Source organism: Amblyomma mixtum, chromosome 3 (genome assembly GCF_055824585.1).
Source record: "Amblyomma mixtum isolate Tamu chromosome 3, ASM5582458v1, whole genome shotgun sequence".
Lineage (NCBI taxonomy): Eukaryota > Metazoa > Arthropoda > Arachnida > Ixodida > Ixodidae > Amblyomma > Amblyomma mixtum.
In genome coordinates, this window is record NC_143014.1 from 233,818,893 (window position 1) to 233,846,110 (window position 27,218).

The 27,218-nt window shown below is 46.0% G+C and overlaps 2 protein-coding genes across 10 annotated transcripts in view; both read left to right on the plus strand.

Annotated features, from left to right (window-relative positions):
• The first annotated feature begins 644 nt into the window (after positions 1-644).
• LOC149354041 (uncharacterized) lies at positions 645-10,542 on the plus strand. The gene is made up of 4 exons (XM_089583015.1): positions 645-6,979; positions 7,170-7,307; positions 7,398-7,577; positions 7,788-10,542. Exons 1-4 carry the CDS (start codon positions 6,727-6,729, stop codon positions 8,801-8,803), a joined length of 1,587 nt encoding a protein of 528 aa, XP_089439141.1. The 5' UTR covers positions 645-6,726; the 3' UTR covers positions 8,804-10,542.
• A 9,269-nt stretch (positions 10,543-19,811) lies between these two features.
• LOC149354042 (uncharacterized) overlaps positions 19,812-27,218 on the plus strand; it is a 43,503-nt gene continuing 36,096 nt past the window's right edge. For 3 of the 9 annotated variants that reach the window (XR_016291141.1, XR_016291142.1, XR_016291144.1), the window contains exons 1-4: positions 20,337-20,768; positions 22,934-23,080; positions 23,447-23,617; positions 25,650-25,762. Coding sequence is in view for 1 of the 9 variants with exons in the window: in XM_089583016.1 (XP_089439142.1) it covers positions 20,589-20,768; positions 22,934-23,080; positions 23,447-23,617; positions 25,650-25,762 (611 nt within the window). In the remaining 8 variants the exon portion in view is untranslated. Of the gene's footprint in view, positions 20,769-22,933; positions 23,081-23,446; positions 23,618-25,649; positions 25,763-27,218 lie in introns of all 9 variants that reach the window. The other 6 variants (XR_016291147.1, XM_089583016.1, XR_016291145.1 and 3 more) reach the window with 4 other exon arrangements.

Consider the following 27,218-nt stretch of genomic DNA (forward strand, 5'->3'; position numbering starts at 1 on the left):
ACCCCCCATAAAAAGTACCAAAATTGCTTCAGTCGACACTTACACATTCTGTTTGGCCAAGAATAGGGACAGCGACATTGCGCGGCATCACCCATTGATTCAAGACTGCACAGGAACTACGACCACGGGGTTACAGCAACCAACCGCTACCTCCATGGCTGCAACAATTAATGGTGCTTACGTGTACCTTGGTCGTTGGTTGTCAATCTACAATAGCAACGCTAAACGGTTAGTGTTTGAAGCAAATCTTTCGAAGGCTGTGGCGCTGTGATCGCTTAACTTTAGGGTGGGAGAAAGAAAAATGTGGGGTCACTGGGACGGTGTCTCTAGCGGAGGCATGAGCGGAGGCAACGTTCAGTTTCAGTTTCGCCATGGCCGGCCCGCGTGTTTATTTTTCAGCGCAAGCCCAGCCAGGCCACTGCTCACTGGCTCGCTGTACTGTGGACGCCACTTTCGCTCCGATTAGTACGCAAGCATTAAAAGTAAATGGCTGTTCTACAAAACTATCTATACAAACGTTTCATATGCATACAAAATATAACAAATCTTTGAGAAACTAGATTTCAACGTTTAGTTTGGTCACATGACTAGGCGCACACGAGCAGACCCAAGAGTGCGATCACGTGACATGACGTCACTTTTGTCAACAGTCAAAATGGCCGCTTTAAAGGTCGTCACGGCAGTCCCGGTGTTTTCGGGCAGTTGTAAGCTAGCAAGCGGTTCCAAGACTAGTGCAAGCCGCCTAGTTGAATCCAGGATACCTGCAGTGTTTTCCGAATGCTGAAATGAACTTGGCGTTGTGCAGCTAGTCGTACTTGTTGCAGTGATTGCGACCGAAGCGAGCGTTGTTATACGACGTTGTTTCTGTTACGTATCCATCACCGATTTTGATCGCGCTTCGTGTAGGTACTGTGCTTCGAAACTGCTGTGTGTGCGACGTGACGCGATCTTAACTGCGCGGCCGTCGAACTGTTTTCTTCCGCGACAACAACAGCGTCGCCATTCTTCGGCGTGTTGCTGCTTCATACAGTACATTTTGTGATTATGGATGCTCGGGTTACGACGTGCGAAAACATCGGTGTGTAGTGCAGTGGTCTCTTGTGGTGCGTCGTTTTTTTTTATTTCCTGCCTGCTGTGTGGACCTATGTCTGCAAAAATATTTGCGTGAAGAATTGGTGACAACACAAACTTCTTTGCATGATGGTGGGCTGAGCCAGAGGAGTAGTTCTGGGTTTAGGTTGTGGTGCACTCCGTTTAAAAAGTGCTATAGCATTGTGGGCTGCGGAGAGGCATCTGTGAGTCTATAATGTAAGCTTGCGACTCTGTTCTTTATTGTTAAGCAGCTTAATTTATTTTGTGCAATGAGTAATCTGAGCCAGGATGTGAGTCGCCGAGCACTGATAATGCTTTTGACACCAGAAAAAGAAGTGCTTTGGCATCCAGAAAGTGTTTGAGGAGGAGGAGTCGCTGGGCCTGGCAGTTCATGGGTTAACACAAAACTCTCTGCACACAGTGCGACAAGCAGTATGATGGCAATTACAGTGTAAAAAAAGCATATGATTCAGGCTGTGCTTGACTTATCTACTCAAATTCAAGAAGTCTTAACAGTCTTTGCGCTCTGCACAATTATGCGACAAAGAGCTGTATTTATTTTCACTCTGTCTACTGTGTCATGAGCGAGTTTCCATGTTATTGAGGTGTGAGTGCATTGAAAAAGTTTTGCCCCCAGAAATACTGTCCATAATTTGAATCCATAATGGGGTCTGTGTTAACGAGGCATGACCGTATAAATTAAATTATAGTTATTTTAGTCCTGATGATGACACAAGTTATTCAGCTGTGTTATTTGCCTAGGCGACTTATGAAGTAAATTTGCCATTGCAAATTATGAAAGCTGATTAAAAGAATGTTGTATGGCACAGCAGTTTCGTGGTTGTAGAATAACAATTGGCTTTACCTGACACCACTTTGAAACAGCGGATAGGAAAACAAGGCCTGTGGAGCTAGTGAAACTACAAGGAACAAAGACGACAGGAAAGAACATCACCACCACCGCACCCAGTAGCCATTCTTGTTCTGTCATTCTCATCCTTAGTACATCGTCGACATGCCGTCTTTCCAGCAGTTCATCCAACAGCACACTTAAGCCCTGTGAAACTTGGAGAATGCAACAGCTGGACAGGACACAGTGTGTACATATATCTTGTGCATGCCATGAAGATAGCCTCCTGTCTCATCATAGCTTGGCCCCTGTATGTGTATTGCCAGTCATCACCCAGCACCTATGACCCTATTTGTGCCGTTGGCATGTGCGCCCAATTGTAAACATAATTTATACTCTTGTGGTGCTATAATGTTATGGCCAATTAAGTTGTTTCATCCAAATTGGCAAGGCCTTGGAAAGCATTCCTGCGATAGCCAACTTGCTCTCATTCTCCCTCAACGGCAACATCCCCCTTAATGCTTTTTTTTCTGGGCTTTGAAAGAGCGTGTGATAAAATCCCTCATTTATATAAATTAGGCGCAATTTCTCATGCTATAACTTGAATCCAGTTGCTATAAACTGATTCCAAGCTTTAACAGCCAGCCGTTGACAGAATTCCCATACTAATTCTTACGCGTCCTGCTTTTTTCCTGCAATCTCGGGCGTCCCCAAGGCATTGCCCTTGGGCCCGAGGTTTTATTAAATACATTATGAGCTTCCTTTCAGTGTTTCCTAACATGCCTTCATTGACGACTATGGAGTCTGCCCTCCGCAATCAATAACAGTATTTCAGTTCTCAGAACAATATTTCGGATGCTCTCGACTAGCCTGTTTGCTAATGTTATTAAGAATGCACTAACGTTTTTTACTTTCAGGATAACTACATCTTGCCTACTTAAGGCCTTACTGAGAAAGGCATATTCACTGCATACTGAAAAAAAAAAATTGGTTTTTGAGGAAAGGAAATGACGTAGTAACTGTCACATATCTCGGTGGATACCCGAACTGGCTGACAATGTAACATGGTCTCACCTAACAATCCTTCATCATCATCATTTATTGGCCCTTAAAGACCCCTGCAGGGGTATTACATAAGGGGGGGGGGCGAACATCGAAACAAGTAATGACATTATTAGGTCAAAAAAAAAATATACAGTGAAACAGTGAAAAAAAAACAGTGAAAAAAGCATACAGTGAAACAATCGTTGCTTGGGGAAGAGCAAAAAACAAATACACGTTTATAAATCAGGTAGACAGGTGCAGTAGTAGATCAAACAATCATAACATAAAAATAAAACGCAAAGGCAACAGTCAACCACATTGGGATTTCAAGTGAAATGACAGCATTTGGCGGAATTTAAGAGCATCGCGTTCGGTGACAATACATTCGGGTAGTGAATTCCATTCTTCAATGGCAAGAGGCAGAAATGACTTCTTAAATGCGTTTGAGGAGCTATGGAGTCTTAGGATGCTCATGGAGTTGAAAAGACGGCGTGATGTTCGGAGGGGAGGGAGCAGAAGGGAGTCTCGAAGTGAGGGAAAACAATAGTACAATTTATGCAATAAACGGGCAATTTTACGCCTATGCACAAGAGGCTCGATGTCGGCAGATAATTTTATTTTGGTAATGCTAGAGCGGGTGTCATAGTTGGAGGAAATAAAGCGGGCTGCATGGTTTTGGACGGCTTCTAGGTTGGCTATTAAGTAGGCTTGATGTGGGTTTCATATTGGGGATGCAAATTCAAGTTTGCTACGGATGAAAGTTTTGTAGGCTAGGCTGCGAATGGAAGAAGGGGAGAAACTGAGGGGACGTCTGATAAAGCCGAGTGTTTTCGATGCATCAGCAGCAATCTTCGTGATGTGCTCGGACCAAGTGAGGTTGCTCGTGATATGGATGCCAAGATACCGGTATGATTCGGCTTTAGTGAGGTTGGTTGAACTGAGTGAATACGCGTAGTCGATATTAGTGCGCTTGCGTGATACCTGCATGTATTTGCATTTTGTTACATTGAGCGTCATTAGCCATGTGGAACACCGGCTTTCAATCCTGTTTAGGTCGCTTTGAAGCAATTCCTGATACAACTACCTTATACAACTTATACAACTACCCACAGCCCAGGACATGTCCTTACCCTGCTGAAAAAAGTTCTATGATGCAATAAACTCATACAGTTTATCATACAAATTTCATAGACTTATAATACAAATCATAGAAAATTATCATTAAAATGTCATGCATTACTGTAAAATCATACAGTCATCATAGAGATGTCATAGGATATCATACTAATTGTATGATATATCATACAGATTGTATGATATTCTATGATGAATGATCTATGAGGTTATTGCATCATAGAACTTTTTTTCAGCAGGATAGTGTCACCGTCTTCCATGTTGCTTGCATTCAAAATTCCTGTGCAGCATCAGCAGAATATTGTTATGCCACATGGCACAAATCTAATTTTTCTCATCCTGGGATGAATTCAGAACTGAGCTGCTTGTTTTATTCTCTCAGTAGAAGCTCCAGCGTCACAGTGCTAAACATGAATCTTCTAATTTCTTCGTCTTATGTAGAAACTGCAGGTTTTTTTTTTGCTCTTTACTGTCACATAACCAACTAATCTTTTCCTGCTCATGGTTCCTTCTGCACTAGCTGCACAAGCACTGTCCCTCCCTTAGCTTATGCCATTGTATTTCAAGATTCAATTTTGTTTTTGCCACGAAAGGCTAGAATGGTCTTCCATCTCGCAAGGCTATGCTTAATAACCTCTTGTCCTTCGAACTGGTCACTGTAGAAATCCATGCAGTTAATGACAATGCAAGTCCAATATTTTTTAGGAATCCCCCAGTGTGGAGAACGTTTGTAATAAGGGAGTAATTCATTATCACCCACCAAAACGTAGCCATATGGCTACAAAAGAAAGCTACTCGGGTTCACAGAAACTTTGTAGTTAGAGGAAAAGTTACCCTAGTCTGGGGTTCGAACGCAGGACTACTGCCTCACCGGGGCAGTTCCCCTACCAAGTGCGCGAACCGGGATGGCTAGCATATGATGGGGCGAGCTCGAAATGGGAGCGGTGTTGGTCCAATATTTTAGACGAATCCCTCAAGGTTGAAATGATTTCTAATAAGGCAGTCATTACTCATTGGCATCCACCCAAGCACGGCCATACGGCTACAAAAAGAGCTACAAAGCTTTTCTTTGCAGCTGTATGACTGCGCTTGGATGCTAATGAGTAATTATTCCCTTATTAGTACATTGTGAACTCATCAAGCTCCTACTTGTCTCACCATGTCAAAGTTCACCGTTCAGGTATTGCCACTTAGGACCGTTGAGGTATAATAAATATTAAAATAAATTGATCTAATAAAGTGCCTACTGACTCGTTCACTCGGGCAAACCAATAAAATGCTCTATTATGCATAATGTGGTCATCGAGAACTTTCCTCTATTTCAAGTAATATCACGGCATATAAATATGTCCTTTGCACAGCCGCTTTTAGAAATATTATCCTTTACTATAATACATGTAATGCCCCTCTGCTAAAGTTTTAACCAGAGAGAGAAGTTTTAACACAAATCCTCTATCGGGTCGAACACACTGAGTGGAACAAGTCAGGCTGCAGTACAAGCTGCTAACAACCGTCATAATTACAAAATCACATTTTTCAAATAGCTAAGGTTATATGTTTTAAATCATTAGTGAGTTATTCAAAATAGCACACAGCAGTGGTTTTACACCTGTGATAGAAAAAAAAAATATTGGCCAAGGGAAGGCGCAAAAAAGGACGATCACGAGAGAACAGACAGGATGGGACGAACGTTTCCTAGCAGTGCACAGTAGTTGTCACTGTAATATGTAAACAGGCTTCCTCCCTGCTGACAGTTATTGCAAAAGAGATATGCGTATAACAACGCTCGCTTCGGTCGGGATCACTGCAACCAGTACGACTAGCTGCACAATGCCAAGTTCATTTCAGCATTCGGAACACACTGCATGCGTAGTGAGCCTTCGCACGTGCGCACTTCTCTGCCTCGGCGGAGAAGCACTAGCTCCGACCGCAATCACTTTCACTTCTCGGACACTGTCACTGTGCAGTGTAGCTTATGCACGCACAGGAAATTCACCATGAGCAGCCTCCTTTCTCCAAGGTGAGCAGCTGTTACTCGGCGCTGTCCGTGGTGATCCTCACAGGAATTATAAACGCTTGCAACACGGCCACAACCGCTTCGTGACATCACCACCGCGTAGGTCCTACGTCGGTTTGAAGACCAATGCAATACGCATATCTAGCATCCAACCGCGTGGCTTGCATAGCACCTTGGAATCGGCGCACTTTAACCATTCAGAGGCAAGTATCCTGGATCCAACTAGGCGGCTTGCACTGGTCTTGGAACCACTTGCATACAACTGCCCGAAAACACCGTGATACAGTGCTCTAGAACCTGTAACCGTGACACTTTACCGTGACTTGCCGCGACGACCTTTAAAGCGGCCATTTTGACTGTTGACAAAAGTGACGTCATGTCAAGTGATTGCAATCTAGCCACGTGACCAAACTAAACGTTCAAATCTAGTTTCTCAAAGATTCATTATAGGCAGTATGCATAACCGGCATCGATAGCGACAGGCAGGCGGAAGTCGCAATGCACTCTGGGTAATGCGCCATTTTGAAGCAATAACAAGCAGACAAGAAAAGCAGCGCGTGCAACTGGCCGGTGTGCTTACCTGCCAGCCATGGTTTATTGCGCCGTTGTAGGCTGCAAAAGCAGCACCTATACTAAAGCTGAGAAGAAAAAGGCAAAGCAGGAAGGCAACAACCTAATCAACTTTCAATTCTTTAAGATTCCGAAGGTGCGCGTTCATGAGTGCGGCAAGACGAAGCAGCTGTCGGAACGGCGGCGGCGTGAGTGGATTGCTCGCCTCAACAGGAGGGGTGTCGCCGAATGTCCAGACAAGTACAGAGTGTGTTCCCGACACTTTTTATCAGGTATGCAGTTTACGCACCTGGGTTACCTTTACGTTGCCCGCTCCTGACAGTGTAAATGTTTTCGCATCAAGGATGCAAGCCTTGCTTTCAGCAGAGCGTTGGTCTATGCGGAATGGCCGATTTCACTACGCCACAATTTAACGAACGGTGCATGCGAAGAATTGTATGTTCTATAATCTGTACGTTTCAGGCTATCCATCAACTCTCTTTGACGACTGCAATCCTGACTGGGCCCCATCGAAGCATTTGGGGTATGATGCCAAAACTAGCACCAGAGAATGGTACAGTCGTCGAAAGGCACGTTCGCAAAGTCAGCTTTTCAGCATTGGTAAGTGCCACGCCACTACACCTTCCACTATTTATTTTGATTGTTTTACGAAGTCGGTAAATCACTACCCTGTGCTATGTTTCTTTGCAGCAGTCACCAGTGCCGCTCCCATTGTACCAACAGCAGCGACCAGTCCTGCTCCCTCTGCAGCGGTCTGTGCTTCTCTCTACGCAAACACAAGTCCTGCTCCCTCTGCAGCAATCAGTTGTACTCTTCCCATTGAAGAGTCTGCACCTTGTTCACCAGATCAGGAACTGAACGAAAATGTTGGTACGTAAACTCTTGAGGCTAAACTAGCGCTGATAAGTGCAAAAACAAAAAAAAATTGACTTGTTTCCTGTGATGTGGTGACATGTGTGTTTAGCAGATATTTAATGTTTTATTTATTTTTTACTTGTTTGTGCTAACTTCATGGCATTTTAGAAAAAAAAGCCTCCCATCACTTCCCTCATTTGTTTTGTTGTTCTCTTCTGTAAATAGATGCTGCCTGCCAGACGGACATGTCCAATGAGGACATCAGCGAACTTGAGGAGACCGTGGCACGACTCCAGTTGCAGCTGGGTGCATGTCAAGACGCTGTTAAATCAGCAAGGTTCACCGAAGAAAGCCTGCAGGACAATGATGCGAAAGTTGCTTTTTATACAGGCCTTCCGACATTTTTCATGTTAATTTCAGTGTTCCGACTGTTAAAAGGTCACGTTTCGCATTCGGCTAAACATTCCCTCTCACAATTTCAAGAAATTATTCTTTTTTTGATGAGACTAAGGCTGGGCTGTCAACTGCAGGACCTTGCCTACTGTTTTAACGTTTCACAGCCAACAGCGTCGCACATCTTTGAAAGATGGTTGGTAGTGTTTTTCAACCGCATTGGTCCATTGGTACGTTCGCCAGACAAAGAGCAGGTCATGAAGACAATGCCGGTGGTCTTTGTCGACAGCTTTGGCGTAAAGGTCCGAGTGATTTTGGACTGCTTTGAGATTAACATTGATAGGCCTAGCTCCTACCTTCCTCGTGCTGAGACGTGGTCTCATTATAAGCACCACAACACCGTGAAATTTTTGTTGGGGATTAGTCCGCAGGGGGCAGTCACTTTTCTTTCCGATGCATATGGAGGCCGTGCCAGTGATAAATCAATAACAGAAGAATGTGGTGTCCTGAATCTTCTAGAGTACGGTGACCTTGTGCTGGCTGGCATGGGATTTTTAATTGCAGAAAGTGTAGGCATGTGCCATGCAACACTTGTTGCACCTGCTTTTACGAAAGGGAAAAGGCAACTTTGCAGTGATGATGTTGAGCGGACAAGGGAAATCGCCAACGTAAGGATACATGTTGAGCGGGTCATAGGCATGGTCAGAAATAAGTACACCATCCTGAAAGGCAGTTTGCCCGTTGAGTTCCTAAATTGTGATGAGCACGGCAAGTCTCAGATTGACAAGGGAGCACGTGTTTGTTGTGCACTCACAAACCTCTGCAATTCTGTTGTGCCATTTGACTAAGGAGAAGTTAACTGTTGAAGTCAGGGGGAGGCCACCATGAATGCTTGAGGCTGTAATCAGATACCATATTGCCGCGAATCTTTGTAGCGTTTGTTTGTTGTGTTTGTTTGTTCATGCTTCAAGGCTGCCGGCACGCCGCTTTATCGCTTCGTTTGTAATGCAAGACGCGCCTAGGATTATCTCGATTGATCGCATCCGGACGGAGCTGATCTAGCTTGCGCCACAATGTTCTAGTAACTTCTAAAGCTTTATCTCGAAGGTTCGCTATCAGCTTTAAAAAGAGTACGGCCGACAGCGGCTGTCATTTTCTGTTCGGCGACCGCCATTTCTGTTCGACGACCGCCATTTTCTGTTTCGACTTCAGCCATGGCTACGACACCAGCCCCCATTATTTTACACCAGCCCCGACTGCCGCCCACATTCAGCGCTTCACCGGGCGAGGATCCCGAGGAATGGTTGGAACAGTTTGAGCGTGTCGCCGTGTTCAACAGTTGGGACGACCAGACAAAGATGAGCCATGTTTTCTTCGCCTTGGAAGGACCAGCGAGAACCTGGTTCGAAAACAACGAAGCTTCTCTAGCGACGTGGGAATTATTCAAACGGGAGTTCCTGAAGGCCTTCACGAGCATCATCAGGAAAGAAAGAGCTCAACTGCTCCTACAGTCACGCATCCAACACCCGAACGAGTCAGTGACCGCATATGTAGAAGATATGAAGCGCCTTTTTCGACCAGTCGATCCTGACATGGGAGAGGAGAAGGTGGAGCTTCTGATGCGTGGTGCTAAAGAGGCACTTTTCGGCGGTCTCACCCGCAATCCACCGACAACGGTCGCGGAATTCACCACTGAAGCAGCCGCCATTGAGAGAACCTTGGCTTATTGGCTGAAAAATGAAGGAACAAACAACTCGGGAAACAGCAGACAAATATTACTATGTACAGTCTGGTCTAGTGTTAAAGGGAACATGAGATCGTGTGGCCTCCGCACTTTGCGGAACGCTGCCGCCCAGAACTGGTGGGAATTGTCGGCACAAAGTGCATACACAGTAAACACACCGGCTGGTCTTTCCGTGCATGCTCCTGATGTCGCCTAATCTCGCCGCATGTGGGCAGCACGGCTTCATGAAGTGCAGAGGCCACGCGATCGCATGTTCCCTTTAACACTGGACCGTACTGTACAGGCACACCAAATGAAGCAGCTATTGATGCAAAGCACAAAACGACACTACATAACTGCATAAAAAGCGCATGCAGTTGATTGTTCCAAGACAGATGTGTACTTTTGTCCACTCTAACTTAGTCTGCTTCAGTGTCTCTGGACATGATTGTGTATTGAGGAAAGGAAATGGCATAGTATCTGTCGCATATTTTGTTAGACACCCAAACCGTGCCATAAGGGAAGGGTGGAGGGTGGGAGTGAAAGAAGAAAGGAAGGAAAAGGTGCAGTAGTGGAAGGCTCCGGAATGATTTCGTCCACCAGAGCATCTTTAACATGCACTGACATTGCACAGCACACGGGTGCCTTTGCGTTTCGCCTCCATAGAAATGTGGTCGGGTTCGGGCATTGCTAGTGGCCACTCTGGTCGTAAGGAATGTGTGGGGCAGCGGCCAAACAGCTCGGCTTGTTTTGCCCGAGATCCTTGTGGAGCTGACTTTTACCAGCATAGCATGTGCGAGGCAGGAGTGAAGCATGTGTATGTAAGGAACTTTTGAATTGCAATAAAGTGAGATCAACCATGCAGTCCACATCTCGCAACCAGCAACTGAGTTCACAATTATCACAGAACGCTTATCACAAATGTTCATGACGGAAGCCAACAGCCACCGAAACTAAGGAGCACAAGGGGATGTTTTCTATTTTAGATATACTTGTTTTTTAATTCGCGGAATGGTGGTTGATTAGAAAGCAGGATAAAAAAAAAAACACATCCTGCCGGTGAGATCCGAGCCCACGGTGGAATTCAACCTTTCAGGTTCCAATCCCACCGGCGGAATGTGACTGACCATTCCCCGAATTATAAAACAAGTAATATCAAAAATAAAAAACATCCTCTATGCTCCTTGGTTTTAGTGGCTGTTGGCTGCCGTCATGTATGTCATACGGAGCCCCTCTTTTCCCTTCCCTTGTCAGCTCAATAACAAATGTTTTTATGTGCATATGACTAGCGTTCTTGCTTAAGCTTGCATGGATGCCGTCTTGCACGAACTACAAAACCACTTGACACTTTTTGGCGCTCTAGTTAGGCCCACACATTTGAAGTGAAACCATGTTGTGGTACAGTTGGGACCATCACACGCAATCATTTTTCCTTCCTAGGGTCCTTCACATATACAATACTTCTGTCTGTACAACTTGTGGCCTTTGTCACAGGTGACACTGTAACAGATTGGCTAGCAGTTGGAGGCTGGCTGCTGTTTGCATGGCTTGTTTGCATGACGAGTGTGGTATTGATTTGCCACTTCCAGGTAAAAAATTTAGTACAAATGTCACTTTACTGTGATGTAATTATGACCACTTCATACCTGAAAAGCCTAAGAAACATTCTGTAGTTTAGTTACATTATTCACTAGTGCTGCAAAGTACCCCTAATAGTCAAAACCACATATTTTGAACTAATGTGCACACTTTTGTGTTTCGAACATTAGTGTGCACATATTCTTTTTGTGGAAACAGCTGGTTCGCATTCTATTCTAGAGCTAACATTGTCTGCACTGTGGACTTTCCAGAAACCTTGGACGTTGCAAATGTCGGGGCAGCACCTGCTTCAGGAGATCATGCTGCCAGGGCTGCAGACCCGTGTAAGACACACTGCGAATGAAGTGGTGCCATGTGATCATCACTTTCAACACCTAATGATTCTTCTTTTTTCTCTCCAGGCACACATGGCATGCGCTCCGTTACAGAAATAGGCGAGTTGTTTGTCTTTTCTAGTGGTAAACTTGCAACTTAATATTGCACCATGAAATAGTTAGACCTGGTGCAAGACCAACTTTTTGGTCATCAACGGTACCAACTTAACACTGGATGAGATCACAAAAGCAGACTAGGGCCACCTCATAACTATGGACTGTAAATTTAGGCATTTGACTAAAAATCATGACAAATGCCTAAATGTGGCATTATGGAACTTCCTTGCCTTTTTTCGGGTTCTGTGCAGCATACTGCCATTTTGGCTCATTACTGGAAAAAAATCCTGTCGCAAAGTATGAAAAACCATGTTTTCATTTGATGGATCGACCTCTAGTTCAGCTCTGTGTTACAAGATGTAGTTGTGCAGATTGTATTGTACTGATGGAGGTATTCTGGAAGAAGGCTTGTGCAACGGCAGCTGCTAGCAAGAAACAGTTGGGCCGGTAATGTAATTAATATCCGATAGTGTACTCTTTGTAGACTATAAGGACGGCGTATGTCTTTAGCGGAGAAGTTGTTCATAACTGCAGCAATGCCTTACCTGGGCTCACTCATTGCAACTCATGACCTGCTTGGACTGAACTCATTTCGACTCATGACTCCATCTGTGCTCACTCATTCGGGCTCACTTGCACATTTCAACTAATGGCTCACCCAGGCTCACCTTGACTCAGACTCCTATAAGCCCACACATCGAAGAGCTCAGGCGTTTTTGCGCCGAACGGCCAGAGTTATGCGCCTAAAATGGCAAAAAAAGGGGTTAAAAACGCAGTTATGCGATGAGCTCTCAACTGCAGCTAGCCAGTAGGCACGCCCTGCTCAGAGGCCTGCAGTCGCTCGCGGGATGTAAAGATCTAAGGCTGCTACATGTGTTCGCCAACCAATTAAAAAAACAAGCAAGGGAGAACTAGAAGAACCACTATATAGCAAGCCACAGCTAATATCTGACGAGACCAAGCATGGAGACTGATCACTCATCTTTTAGTAATGTTCTAGGGTGCAGCTGTCACAAAAATTATATACCATCAAACAGTGAAGTTGCTCTACATCATCTCAACCAAAAGTGCAGTCAATATTATGAGTGCACAGGAAACTCGTGTTCTACCGGACTGAACAGGACTCGGATCACGATCTGAATGTGAGCGCGGACTCACAACTCGGATCATGATTTGAAATGAGCCCGAGTGAGTTTGCCGACCTATGCACGTCAATGCATTCATTGTTACTAGTAAGGTTGATTCATTGTTTTTGTTAAAACTATCACAAATAGCTCTTAGTATTAGACAATTTATGTGCACAGGTGGCAAAATTAAGCAGTGCTAGCCTGTGCCTCAGTCAGCTTTCATAATATGCCTTGTTTTTTGTCACAGTAAAACTTTACTTCATCATGTGAGCAGAGTACAGCCTTCAATTGTGCACTTACTCTGCACAACTTTTGATATTTATGACATGTGATCTCTCTCCACGAAGGGTTTGTAAGCTGTGGTGTGTTCTCATTGCTAGACGGTGCCTGTTTTCTTTCTTTTTTCCCCAGAGGCTTCGGTGACATTGGTTCACCTTCCCGCAGCTATTGAGGCTGCAGATGTACGCAAAGAACTGGCAGCCACAAAAGCAGCCCTTGCCAAGTCGCAAGGCATGGCTGCATTTTGGAAGCAGCAATACGAGTGTGTGAAACAAAGGCTGCTGACCACTAGTACACTTCAGCAGCCTAGTGAATGTAAACATTATACGGGGCTGCCTTCATATGAAGTTTTCAAAGGGCTGTACACTGCTCTGAACAGTGCCATGCCTCAGTCATCCAAAGGGCCATCACGCGCACTTGGCAGCATCGATGATTTTTTCATGGTGCTGGTAAGGCTTCGAACAGGGATGCCCATTAAGGAACTTGCACGCAATTTTGGCATGACCCAATCTTACGTGAGCAAGACCTTTTCTAAGTGGGTGCTGTTTATGCACAAAGCCTTGCGTGCCATTACCCGTGTGCCATTGCTAGCTGAAGTGCAGCAAAATCTTCCGAAACAATTTTTAAACTTTCGGGACACGCACATGGTTATTGATGGCACAGAGATCAGGTTGCAGACACCGTCATCAGTGGATGCACAGCGCCAAACTTTCTCACCCTATAAGCATGGCAACACAGTTAAAGTGCTTGTAGGTGCCACACCAGACGGCTATGTCTGTTTGTCTCAGATGCTTGGGGGGGGGGTCAATTTCTGACAGGGATTTAGTACTGAACTGCAGTACTGGAGACTGGTATATGTACATTGCCAAATCAGGTTATGCTTTTCTGTGTGCGATCCCAGTCAAGCTGTGTATGTTAAAACTGCAGTACAATTTTTTATGTTGCAACTATGAAAAAGAGCAGTAACATTTCCTTTGCTGCGACAAGGATTAGTATAGTGCAGCCATGTCGGTTTTTGTGAGCACACGCACCATGACCATGCTGCAGGTGGTAGGTTGCAAGGTATTTAGCACAGAGATAAGAAAGGACTGTTGTGGGGCAGGGGCTACCTCGAACCCGGGCTCTAGTGGGTAGTGTGTTTGAGCCAAGGAAAAGATGGAACTTGAAGTTTGGGAAAATGATAACAAGTGGGTTTAGTGGCACCTTTGGTGAAACTTATTTACATAATTTACGAACAGTCAAAAACTCAGGAGTTCATGCGTCAAGCGACTGAATGAGCCTTGTCACCAGGGCCCAGAGTGTTTATTCTCACTCTGCACGCTCCTTAAATCCCCTAAGGTCTGCCCCTTCACCAGGCGGTGGCCAATGCAATACATGGCACATTTCTTCAAGATGAGAAAAGTTGCGAAGCATGTAGCAAGCAGAGGCACTCGTGGGAATAGGAGAGGAGAAATCACAAGTCTGCCGCTATTTCCTACTGAGGTGCAACAGTCTTGCAAGCAGCACACCGGTGATTCATGTGGGGCCGTGGGCCACAACTGCGGCAATCTCTGATTCGGGCCGGCTCCTGTTGGACATGGTTAATTGCTTGAAGGCACCGTTCCCTTCTTCCTCTGTCGTTTGTCCATCGTCAGTTGCTGCCCCAGATGTCCTTCTAGCTGGGAACCTGTCAAAGGGAACCCCCCCGCAAAGAGTGGGAAAATCTCCGCAGGCACTTTCACAGCCAGGCATCCTTTCTTTTTTTCAACGGGGGTCAACGGATGGTCAAACGCGTCGCCAGCAGGGTTGTAACAGGACATAAACTTGTCTTGCAATGCAATGCAATGATTGTGAGACAGCACTCTGAGCGAGATTACATACCACTACCTGGCAGTAGCATATTGCACTATGAACACTTCCCTTGATGGCCTGCCAGCACAGTCTTTCTTGGTGTCCTAAATTCCACAATACTTGAGCCTCTACCCCATTAAGAGTCTAGGCGAAGAAGTCCGCTAAAGATGCAGGTTTGATAACTGCTGCTGCGGTCATCGCTTTTTTTTCCTTTTGCACACTTGACACAGTACAGTGAGATTCTCGTTCTCATTGCTGCAGACTAGTAACGGCCTTCTCAGAAAGTCTCTGCTCCTTGACTTCAAACAGTGGAGTATGATGGCAGCAGTGAAGCAGCAGCTTCCTGAAGGCATCAGTGGTGCTGCCTTCCTGACTACGTCTCTGGCACTTCCATTTTTCGGCTGCCACGGTGGTTCAGTGGTCATAGCACTCGGCTACTGACCCAAAAAGATGCGAATTCGATCCCGTCCGCTGCGGTCACATTTCGATGGAGACGAAACGCTAGAGTCCTGTGTATTGTGGTCGAAATCCCCGGGTGGCCAAAATTATCCGCAGGCCTCCACTACGGCGCCCCTCATAGCCCGAGTCACTTCAAAACGTTGTTGAGGATTTGCGGGGTCACAGCGGAGCACCAGAGCAAGATGACCAGCGCGGCAGGCTTCTAGTTCTGAACAGCCCGTGCCGGGCAGAGATGGAGTAGCCACAGCAGGCAAGCAGGCAGCTAGAGGAACAGTGTCTCCACGGGGTCGCTACAAGGTCCGGTAAGTTCATGTCAGGGGCCGGGAAGAGCCGTCGGGTGGAGTGCGCTGGCTCAGGTGGACGAGCCTGGCTACTGCGCAACGGGTGAATGATGCAGGGTGCGAGCCGACAACGGACATGGGGGCAGGGGAGGCCATGGTCGGGCCGACACCGACTGTAGTGCTGCCCGCTGACACAAGTGTCATCGATGTTGGAACGTTGCAGCTGATGTCGATGGGGATCTGACGCGCCGTGTACGCGGTCACAAGACACACGCTTGCTTCGCACGCTCAACACACAGAAGGGAAAGGCGTTTCTAGGCTTGCCCCCCAACTCGGTTTGCAAGTGGCGGCCGCTAGAGGGACACACCACTGGAAAAAGGCCCATTGCCATCATACTGCTTGCCGCACTGTGTGCAGAGAGTTTTGTGTTAACCCATGAACTGCCAGGCCCAGCGACACCTCCTGCTCACACACATTCTGGATGCCAAAGCACTTCTTTTTCTGGTGTCAAAAGTGGTGTCAGTGCTCGGCGACTCACATCCTGGCTCAGATTACTCATTGCACAAAATAAATTAAGCTGCTTAACAATAAAGAACAGAGTCGCAAGCTTACATTATAGACTCACAGATGCCTCTCCGCAGCCCACAATGCTATAGCACTTTTTAAACGGAGTGCACCATGTCACAACCTAAACCCAGAACTACTCCTCTGGCTCAGCCCACCATCATGCAGAGAAGTTTGTGTTGTCACCAATTCTTCACGCAAATATTTTTGCAGACATAGGTCCACACAGCAGGCAGGAAATAAAAAAAAAAAACGACGCACCACAAGAGACCACTGCACTACACACCGATGTTTTCGCACGTCGTAACCCGAGCATCCATAATCACAAAATGTACTGTATGAAGCAGCAACACGCCGGAGAATGGCGACGCTGTTGTTGTCGCGGAAGAAAACAGTTCGACGGCCACGCAGTTAAGATCGCGTCACGACGCACACACAGCAGTTTCGAAGCACAGTACCTACACGAAGCACGATCAAAATCGGTGATGGATACGTAACAGAAACAACGTCGTATAACAACGCTCGCTTCGGTCGCAATCACTGCAACAAGTACGATTAGCTGCACAACGCCAAGTTCATTTCAGCATTCGGAAAACACTGCGTGCGTATTTCTCTGCCTCGGCGGAGAAGCACTAGCTCCGACTGCAATCACTTTCACTTCTCGGACACTGTCACTGTGCTGTGTAGCTTATGCACGCACAGGAAATTCATCATGAGCAGCCTCCTTTCTCCAAGGTGAGCAGCTGTTGATCGTCGCTGTCCGTGGTGATCCTCACAGGAATTAGAAACGCTTGCAACACGGCCGCAAACGCTTCGTGACATCGCCACCGCATAGGTCCTACGTCGGTTCGAAAACCAATGCAATACGCATATCTAGCATCCAACCGCGCGGCTTACATAGCACCTTGGAATCGGCGCACTTTAACCATTCAGAGGCAAGTATCCTGGATCCAACTAGGCGGATCCAACAACAGGAAAGAACACCACCATGCCGCACCCAGTAGAAATTCTTGTTCTGTCATTCTCGCCCTTAGTAGCTCGTCGACATGCTGTCTTTCCAGCAGTTCACCCGACAGCACACTGAAGCCCTGTGAAACCTGGAGAATGCAACAGCAGGACAGGACACAGTGTGTACATATATCTTCTGCATGTCTCATCATAGCTTGGCCCCTGTATGTGTCTTGCCAGTCATCATTCAGCACCTATGACCCTATTTGTGCCGTTGGCATGTTCACCCAATTGTAAACATATTTTATACTCTTGTGGTGCTATAATGTTTTGGCCGATTAAGTTGTTTCATCCAAATTGGCAAGGCTTTAGAAAGCGTTCCTGCGATAGCCAACTTGCTCTCATTCTCCCTGAACGGCAACATCCCCCTTAACGCTTTTTTTCTGGGCTTTGAAAGAGCGTGTGATAAAATCCCTCATTTATATAAATAAGGTGTATTTTCTCATGCTATAACTTGGATCCAATTGCTCTAAACTGATTCCAAGCTTTAACAGCCAGCCGTCGACAGAATTCCCATACTAATTCTTACGCGTCCTGCTTTTTTCCTGCAATCTCGGGCGTCCCCAAGGCATTGCCCTTGGGCCCGAGGTTTTATTAAATACAATATGACCTTCCTTTCAGTGTTTCCTAACATGCCTTCATTGACAACAATGGAGTCTGCCCTCTGCAATCAATAACAGTATTTCAATTCTCAGAACAATATTTCGGATGATCTCGACTAGCCTGTTTGCTAATGTTATTAAGAATGCACCAACGTTTTTTACTTTCAGGATAACTACATCTTGCCTACTTATAAGGCCTTACTGAGAAAGACATATTCACTGCATACTGAAAAAAAAAATTGGTTTTTGAGGAACGGAAATGACGTAGTAAATGTCACATATCTCAGTGGATACTCAAACTCGCTGACAATGTAACATGGTCTCACCTAACAATCCTTCCTTATACAACTACCCACAGCCCAGGATATTTACACCATAGCATGTCCTTAGTGTCACGGTCTTCCATGTTGCTTGCATTCAAATCTCCTGTGCAGCATCAGCAGAATATTGTTATGCCACATGGCACAAATCTAATTTTTCTCAGATCCTGGGATGAATTCAGAACTGAGCTGCTTGTTTTATTCTCTCAGACTATTGTAGAAGCTTCAGCGTCACAGCACTAAAGATGAATCTTCTAATTTCTTTGTCTCATGCAGAAACTGCGGGTTTTTTTTGCTCTTTACTGTCACATAACCAACTAATCTTTTCCTGCTCATGGTTCCTTCTGCACTAGCTGCACAAGCACTGTCCCTCCCTTAGCTTATGCCATTGCATTTCAAGATTCAATTTTGTTTTTGCCACGAAAGGCTAGAATGGTCTTCCATCTCGCAAGGCTACGCTTACTAACCTATTGTCCTTCGAACTGGTCACTGTAGAAATCCATGCAGTTAATGACAATGTAAGTTCAATATTTTTGAGGGATCCCCCAGTGTGGAGAACGTTTGCAATAAGGAAGTAATTGTTCATTATCACCCACCCAACCGTAGCCATACGGCTACAAAAGAAAGCTACTCAGGTTCACAGAAACTTTGTAGTTAGAGGAAAAGTTACCCTAGTCTGGGGTTCGAACGCAGGACTACTGCCTCACCGGGGCAGTTCCCCTACCAAGTGCGCGAACCGGGATGGCTAGCATATGATGGGGCGAGCTCGAAATGGGAGCGGTGTTGGTCCAATATTTTAGACGAATCCCTCAAGGTTGAAATGATTTCTAATAAGGCAGTCATTACTCATTGGCATCCACCCAAGCACGGCCATACGGCTACGAAAAGAGCTACAAAGCTTTTCTTTGCAGCTGCATGGCTGCGCTTGGATACTAATGAGTAATTATTCCCTTATTAGTACATTGCGAACTCATCAAGCTCCTACTTGCCTCATCATGTCAAAGTTCACCGCTCAGGTATTGCTACTTAGGACCGTTGAGGTATAATAAATATCAAAATAAATTGATCTAATAAAGTGCCTACTGACTCGTTCACTTGGGCAAACCAATAAAATGCTCTATTATGCATAATGTGGTCATCGAGAACTTTCCTCTATTTCAAGCAATATCACGGCGTATAAATATGTCGTTTGCACAGCCGCTTTTAGAAATGCTATCCTTTACTATGATACATGTAATGCCCCTCTGCTAAAGTTTTAGCCAGAAGCTGGCAGTGTTCCAAATAAATAAATATATGCGCACAGTAGTTGCATTCAGGCTAACTTGCACACTGTGCACACGAATCCTCTATCGGGCCGAACACACTGAGTGGAACAAGCCAGGCTGCAGTACAAGCTGCTAACAACCGTCATAATTACAAAATCACATTTTTCAAATAGCAAGGTTATATATTTTAAATTATTAGTGAGCGATTCAAAATAGCACACAGCAGTGGTTTTGCATTTTTGATAGAAAAAAAATACTGGCGAAGGGAAGGCGCAAAAAGGACGATCAGGATGGGACGAGCGTTTCCCTAGCAGTGCACAGTAGTTATCACTGTAATATGTAAACAGGCTTCCTCCCTGCTGACAGTCATTGCAAAAGAGATGCGTATAACAACGCTCGCTTCGGTCGCGATCACTGTAACCAGTACGATTAGCTGCACAACGCCAAGTTCATTTCAGCATTCGGAAAACACTGCGTGCGTAGTGAGCCTTCGCACGTGCGTATTTCTCTGCCTCGGCGGAGAAGCACTAGCTCCGACCGCAACCACTTTCACTTCTCGGACACTGTCACTGTGCTGTGTAGCTTATGCACGCACAGGAAATTCACCATGAGCAGCCTCCTTTCTCTAAGGTGAGCAGCTGTTGATCGTCGCTGTCCGTGGTGATCCTCACAGGAATTAGAAACGCTTGCAACACGGCCGCAAACGCTTCGTGACATCGCCACCGCATAGGTACTACGTCGGTTTGAAAACCAATGCAATACGCATATCTAGCATCCAACCGCGCGGCTTACATAGCACCTTGGAATCGGCGCACTTTAACCATTCAGGGGCAAGTATCCTGGATCCAACTAGGCGGCTTGCACTGGTCTTGGAATCACTTGCTTACAACTGCCCGAAGACACCGCGACCAGCCGCGACGACCTTTAAAGCGGCCATTTTAACTGTTGACAAAAGTGACGTCATGTCACGTGATTGCAATCTAGTCACGTGACCAAACTAAACGTTCAAATCTAGTTTCTAAAAGATCCATTATATTTTACATGCATATGAAACGTTTCTGTAGATAGTTCTTTAGAACAGCCATTTACTTTTAATGCTTGCGTACTAATCGGAGCGGAAGTGACGTGCACAGTTCAGCGAGCCAATGAGCAGTGGCCTGGCTGGGCTTGCGCTGAGAAAAAAAAACACGCTGCCAGCTTTCCCTCTAGGTAATAGAAACTCTATGGCTTGTAGGCGCTTCATTTCACGCTGCTGTTTGCAGTTTTCCCGCGATGTCTTTTACTACCAGGACTGCGCTGAAAGGTGCACCTCGTTTTCAGCAAAAGTAAGTCGCCTTCCAATTCTCTCGTGTGTTGAAAGCGTCAACCTTACTGCGGCTAAGTTGCCAATGCGCCTCATTCAACCGTCGGCTGTGCGTTCCTCCTTTGGTTTGCAAATCACAAAGCTGTCTCAGCCAGTGTTTTCATACTAAAGTGTAACGTTCGATGTACGAAAACAGGGCGTTTCCAAGCGTTTGAGTTCTCGTTCAGTGGGTACCGCTATGTTGTTCTTGCAGCATCCTCAATGAGCTGCTTTCTTAAGAAAGTCGTCCATAAATTGGAACCATAAAAAAATCAAGTGTCATCATTTGTGACATAGCTTCAAAGCGACCACGCTTTGTTTACACACGGGTAGAAAAGGCGCGAATTTTTTCTACATATTGAAGTGTGCTCGATTACATACCGATAGGAATTTTATTGTTGCAAACAACTCTGTTCTGTCCTTGCGAATGTTCGTATTGAACTTAATTTGATGACTGCCAGTGACACTCATGTAAAGAAGTCGTTGGTTATGATTATAATGGCGGAATAGAATGTGCAGTGCCCATTATCATGAAGTGATCTTGAAACCCGTCGTAATGGCTGTGTGGCTGTGCGTTCGTTTGCCGTTCGCAAGCTGACGCCGTCCGCGGCGGCGCACGTCGTTAAAAGTCGAAATACAAAGACTCCTGTGTGCTGTCTTAAGTAAGGGCACGTTAGAGAACCCCTAGTCGTCCAAATTAATCCGGAGCCCTCCACTATAGCGACCCTCGTTGCCCATATATCGCTTCTGGACGTTAAACCCCGGAATTTACAAGTAATCATGTGGCGTAAATTGTATTGGTTGCATGAAATTCAGTGACTGCATGCATAATATATTGTCGATGGCTTCTTTTTGTTCCAGGTCTTGATGAAAATATGGAATAGTACTTTGTCAGTTAACTATGATTACCTGATTTCTGTTTATTTGAGCAGGGCTACCCTGAGCTATTTCATTTGTTGTTTGCAGGCGTATATGCCTTGTTGCTGAATATTATGGAAGTGTTGTGTTTTGCCTTAGGTCTGCAGTTGGTTGTGAACTTAGAGAAAAAATAATGGAGTTGAGGGAACTGTGAAAATCCGGATGCATTACTGCATAGACTTGTTGGACCTGTCAAGCATTTGTTTCACGATGGTTGATAGCTACAGCACTGAGGAAACCTACTCGGTGGTACTGCTCTGTACGTGTGCTGGCCGTTTGACGATGTATGGAAGTAGCCCCTTGGCAGGCAGGCCTCCTTGAATTTTTTCGTAAGCCATTGCAGTGTGCACAGCTGGTGTTTCCGATGAATTCACCCTGTACATTTGTTTTTAGGTAGAAGTTGTTCAACAGTGGTTTTCAGAGAACCTCCTGGCCTGCTGAACTTATAGAGTTTTGGAAAGCACTCTTCACAGCTGACAGTGTTTTCCCTTCACTTCACGCTTTCTTGTATGGGTGCAGCAGGCAGGTAGCAAAAATTTATTTCATGAATTCTGTTCTTTGCTTGACCTGACCTTTTGGTTTTGTTAGACCTGCTACAGTTTGCCAAACGAGCAAGGGCTTTAGTTATCCAAAAATTGCACACAACCACACTCTTTACAGTGCAAAACCAGATTACTGCCATTAATAATTAAATAGTTTTTAGGTGCAAAGACAGACGAGACATATATGAAGGTAACAGGATGAAGCGCCAAGTTCCAACTGATTTTATTGCATCCATGAAGTTTACTTATACAGCTTGTCATCACATGCACAGGAGGGTCACCTAAAGCTCAAGAACGACATGATAAGGTGCTCTCCAGGAATTTCTTTTCACAGTTATACAATACAACTGATGTGTCGCTTATGCACAAGTCTCCTTTCTTTTTGATAAAAAATGCTTCTATCAACTCCCTAGCAGTAGTGTCATTGCTTTTGCCCAGAATGCGCACATCACTGAAGACATCACCGCACATCGGTGATGCCGGCTTGGTGCCTGTGTGCATGTTTTAATGGCTTTGTTAGAGCAAAGATAGGCCAGTTGCTTTTGTATGTATTTGCCGATGGTGTCAACGTGAAGTGCATTTGCTGTAGTTTAATGGGAGTCACCATGCAGGGCGGTCTACCATTAGGTGCATGCTCCCTGTGCTCCACGGGAGCAAGATGACTTCATACCTCTGAAAATTTCTGCAGAATGGTCACGGTGTGCCGAGCGACCGCAGCAGCAGCTCTGCAAGCAGCTGTACAGGGGAGCCGGGCCCAATCGCCGACTATGTCGATGTGTTCGTGACCTGTGTCACAAGTACTGACAACGTGTTCTTCAGGTTCATCGACTACGACGTAAGTGTAATTTGGAGTTCTCTCTGTAGTTGATGTTGATCTGAACTGTACGTAACACTGCCGAAAAGGGTTGCTACGGGCTTTATTTTACGATAAATGTAAAGGACTGGGTGGTGGTCCGGGTTGCTAGGTACCGAAGGTGCAGTTTGGCCTTCAGGCCTGCTTTCTCGTCATGTGAAAGTGTGCTATTTTTACCCCAAGCTTGCATCTTGCAGTGTGCTTGAGAAAGAGTTGTGTAGCGTGTTTACACATGATGCGCGGGAGTCGCCACTGGCATTGCAGTGTTTTGCCTCTCAAAGGTCAACAGACAGCCATTCGGTGTCACAAAGAGAATGTGCATTGTGTTAATCTGCTGTTGTTGGACAGGCGCAGTACAGCCGGCTTCTGCAAGACATGGCTGCCTTCTACAATGGCCCTGCGGGAACAGCAGCCGTCCGGGGCAGCGTCGAGGTTGGCGAGGGGAAGCTATGCGCCACATTGTACGAGGGGCGTTGGCTGCGAGCGCAGGCTGTTGCTCTCCACGAAGAAGGACAGAGGGTGAGAGAGCTTCTCTTGGGCGGCTTGGCTGCTCTTCTCTGTTGTTCCTTAAAGATGTGCTGAAGAAAGGCCCCCCTCCCCATCTCTCTCTTGCTCAAGATTGCGGCTGCAGGCGCCTGAACAATTTGATTTAGAGCCCAAATCAGGTGTGTTCTTCGTTGGCTGCGTTTCATATGGTGCCGTGCCACTACATCGGGGTTCCTTTTGTTATAATTAAGGGCTTGCTTTGTGTTACGAAGACTGCTCTGCAGTAAAATGGTAGAGAAGGCTTAAATTTTAATTCTTGATCAGTACACTGAAATTTTCGTTCCTTACCCCTGAGCACCATTTATTGAAATATTTCCCTGGTTTTGCTATTTCTAGTTACCGAGCGCTTACTACTTTCCTGCAGCAAATTTGTGCAGGAAGCTTGCCAGCTTATGTGCATGCGGCTGCAGTGCAGTTGGAAGTTGAACTGTTCACACGAGCGCCATGCGTCGAGACGACAAAAAAAAAAAAAGAAGGCAGCTATTTTTGCTGCTGATAGGCTTGGGCAACAGGCTTATAGCCTTCAATTATAAAAGTACCGCTTGGCGCCGGTGTTAGTGTAGGAGCACGTCAGTACATAAGACTGACCCTTGCTATTTGTCCGTTGTAAAGAGGTTCAACTGAATTTATGATCTGCACAAAGAAAAAAAGTGCTCCCTGAAGATTTCAGAATTGTGACTTCATTAATAAAATTTCTAAAACCTGCTTCCCTTTTTGTTCATGTTTCTTGTTCCCATCATCATTTGCTCGTGCTCACTGGTGGCGCTCAGTTTACAAGCCAGCTGTGTTGGCCTTACTAGCACAAAGCAGGCATGGCATCCCATGTTGGAGATGAAAATTGCTGTAAGTCTACAAGACCGTTTCATTCCTTCCTGGAAGCAGCACTTCACTGCTTTCGAAGGAAATTCACTGGAGCGATAGTCATTGAACATACTGGAACATTTCAATGCGAGGTTTCTTAGTTTAGCTGAAAAAATTATTTGAAAATGATGTTCACTCGAGCGCCATTTTCCTGCTCTACAAGACATCCTTTACTGTTTTTCTTTTTCCATAGCTGGCTTGTCGTGAGTGAAAAATGTGGTCATGGTGTTTTTCTTAAACAGGGCAGCGCTTAAACGAGTATTGGACTGGTTGACATTCCGCTCATCTGGGCTTGCAGGTCGAGTGCTATTTCGTTGACGAGGGCATCACAGGCTTTCTTACACTACGAGCCCTGTTGCAGTTGGACGCTACCTTTGCCCCGCTTCCTTATCAGGGGAGGGTAATGCACGTGGTGACAGTGTCTCCCTCGGCGAGTCATGCTCAAAGGGGACCGAAAATATGTTCGAATGTTGCAAGGTTGCAATTTACAAGAGCCTTTTCAAACCTTTTGCAGTTCGCAGGACCAAAGCATCAGGTGTATTGCATGCATCAGACTGGGTTGCTGGGAAAGCCTTTGGTTCTGCCCTTGGAGGGCTTTTTGGGTTCCCCCAGCACTCGTATACATGCATACCTCAACCCTGTCTTTCCTTCACCAACTGTATTTCGGGGCTGACTGTTTCGAAATTGCTCATAGTAAACTCTTGCAGTGTACAGCCAGTTATTGAATTTGGGCGTTTGTTGACGGGCCATGCAGCTCTGTGCATGTTAAACAGATAGGGATGGAAGCCAGGAAGAAATTCAGGTTCCCCAAGGCCAAAAAAGATTCAGAACGCCTCGCATGTAACAAGCTTTATTTACGTGACACCCTTTCGTGTTTTACTTGCCGTCGAATTTTCAGCTACGATGTTTAACTAGAGTTAGAGCATCTGGCGGTCAAACATCTCTGGTGTGGCTATTGCTGCTAAAAGGAATAAGAGACCAACTGCATTGTGTGTTCGGAATTTGCTGTCTGTCTTCTTAAACGACGTGCTCTATGGGCTAGCTCTGAGAGGCCGACCTTTGTGTGAGAGAGGGATTTTGTGCTGGCGTGGGTGGTGGTGAGAAAAGGTTTGACATTCTGCCATGTTCTCTTTGTTGCTTGCAGGCAAAGCCATGCCGACTTGCCGGGATTGTTGGGTATGCAGACTGTGACGGTGTTGCTGACATACTCAGTGATGTGCTCCTGGGAAAGACTCTGGTGGCAGAGATCATAAATATGTGAGCCAGGGACTGTGGGTAGTGCAGGCTTCCTGTTCACGCATTCATTTGCGCATGCATTTGTGCATGTGTTTGTCTGTTATTTACATAGGCATGTGACCTCTGTGTGCTTTGTGCATGTGTTTGTATGTTCTGTACATAGACATGTGACCTCTGTGTGCCACAATAGCTTTAAAAAAAATAATCTTTACTGTTGTGGTGTTCGCTGTTAAGTTTCCAGAAGCAATCGGATTAATTTTTATTAATGAAGTCACAACTATGAAATCTTAAGGGAACGTGCAACTTTGCATGCTGATTCCAAATACGTAGTTTAATATGCAATACGTCAGCTAACTTATGCCAAGGGTATGAAAGAAGTTCTCCTGCAGGGAACTTGTTAGATTGTATGACATTGGTTTCTTTTTACATCAAGCTATGTAATAAGGGTAAAGTTATCATCCTGCCCCTTATAGAAGGTGAGTTATAGGATATTGAAATCACGAGTTTCTTCGCGTTTGTAAAGTGGCAAATTCAAAACTTTGTAACTCAACTTCTATGATAGGCAGGATATTAATTTTAGCCTTACTGCATAGCTTGATGTCAAGAAAAGCCAATGGCTTGCGCCTTAGCAAGTTTACTGCAGCAAAATTTATTCAAAGCTGTTAGCAAAAAGTTACATAACATATACAGTCGCCGACCGATTTTTCGGACCCTCAAGGGGCCGAGATGGGGTCCGGAAAATCAGGCAGTCCGAAAAAACGAATTCACGCAAAAAAAGCAACTTTATTGGCTGATCCCGGGCTGGCGTTGCATATGTCTCCTCGCCCAACGCCGCCTCTCCTCCTCCTCTTCTCTTCTCGCCCAACGCCGCCTCTCCTCCTCCTCTTCTCGCCCAACGCCGCCTCTCCCCCTCCTCTTCTCGCCCAACGCCGCCTCTCCTCCTCCTCTTCTCCGTTCCTTCTTTCACCACCTCCTCTACTTGCCTCCTCCCCCACATCGTTTTGAGAGCCGTCGGGCCTCATCGCATCTCCAGCGCTGCGTGCTACCACGGCGCTCTCGCGGGCTTGCTGCCGCCGGCCTGGCGTTGCATAAGTCAGTGCTCACGCGCGCTTCAACGAAACGTCTTGATACTGCTACTCGGGGTTCAACAGACCCCTGCGATGACAAAACGCCGGCTGTAAGCCGCCCTAGGCTAATATCGCATCTCCAGCGCTGCGTGCTACCACGGCGCTCTCGCGGGCTTGCTGCCGCCGGCCTGGCGTTGCATAAGTCAGTGCTCACGCGCGCTTCAACGAAACGTCTTGATACTGCTACTCGGGGTTCAACAGACCCCTGCGATGACAAAACGCCGGCTGTAAGCCGCCCTAGGCTAATATCGCATCTCCAGCGCTGCGTGCTACCACGGCGCTCTCGCGGGCTTGCTGCCGCCGGCCTGCCGTTGGATAATTAAATGCTCATGTGACGAACCGTGTGATAC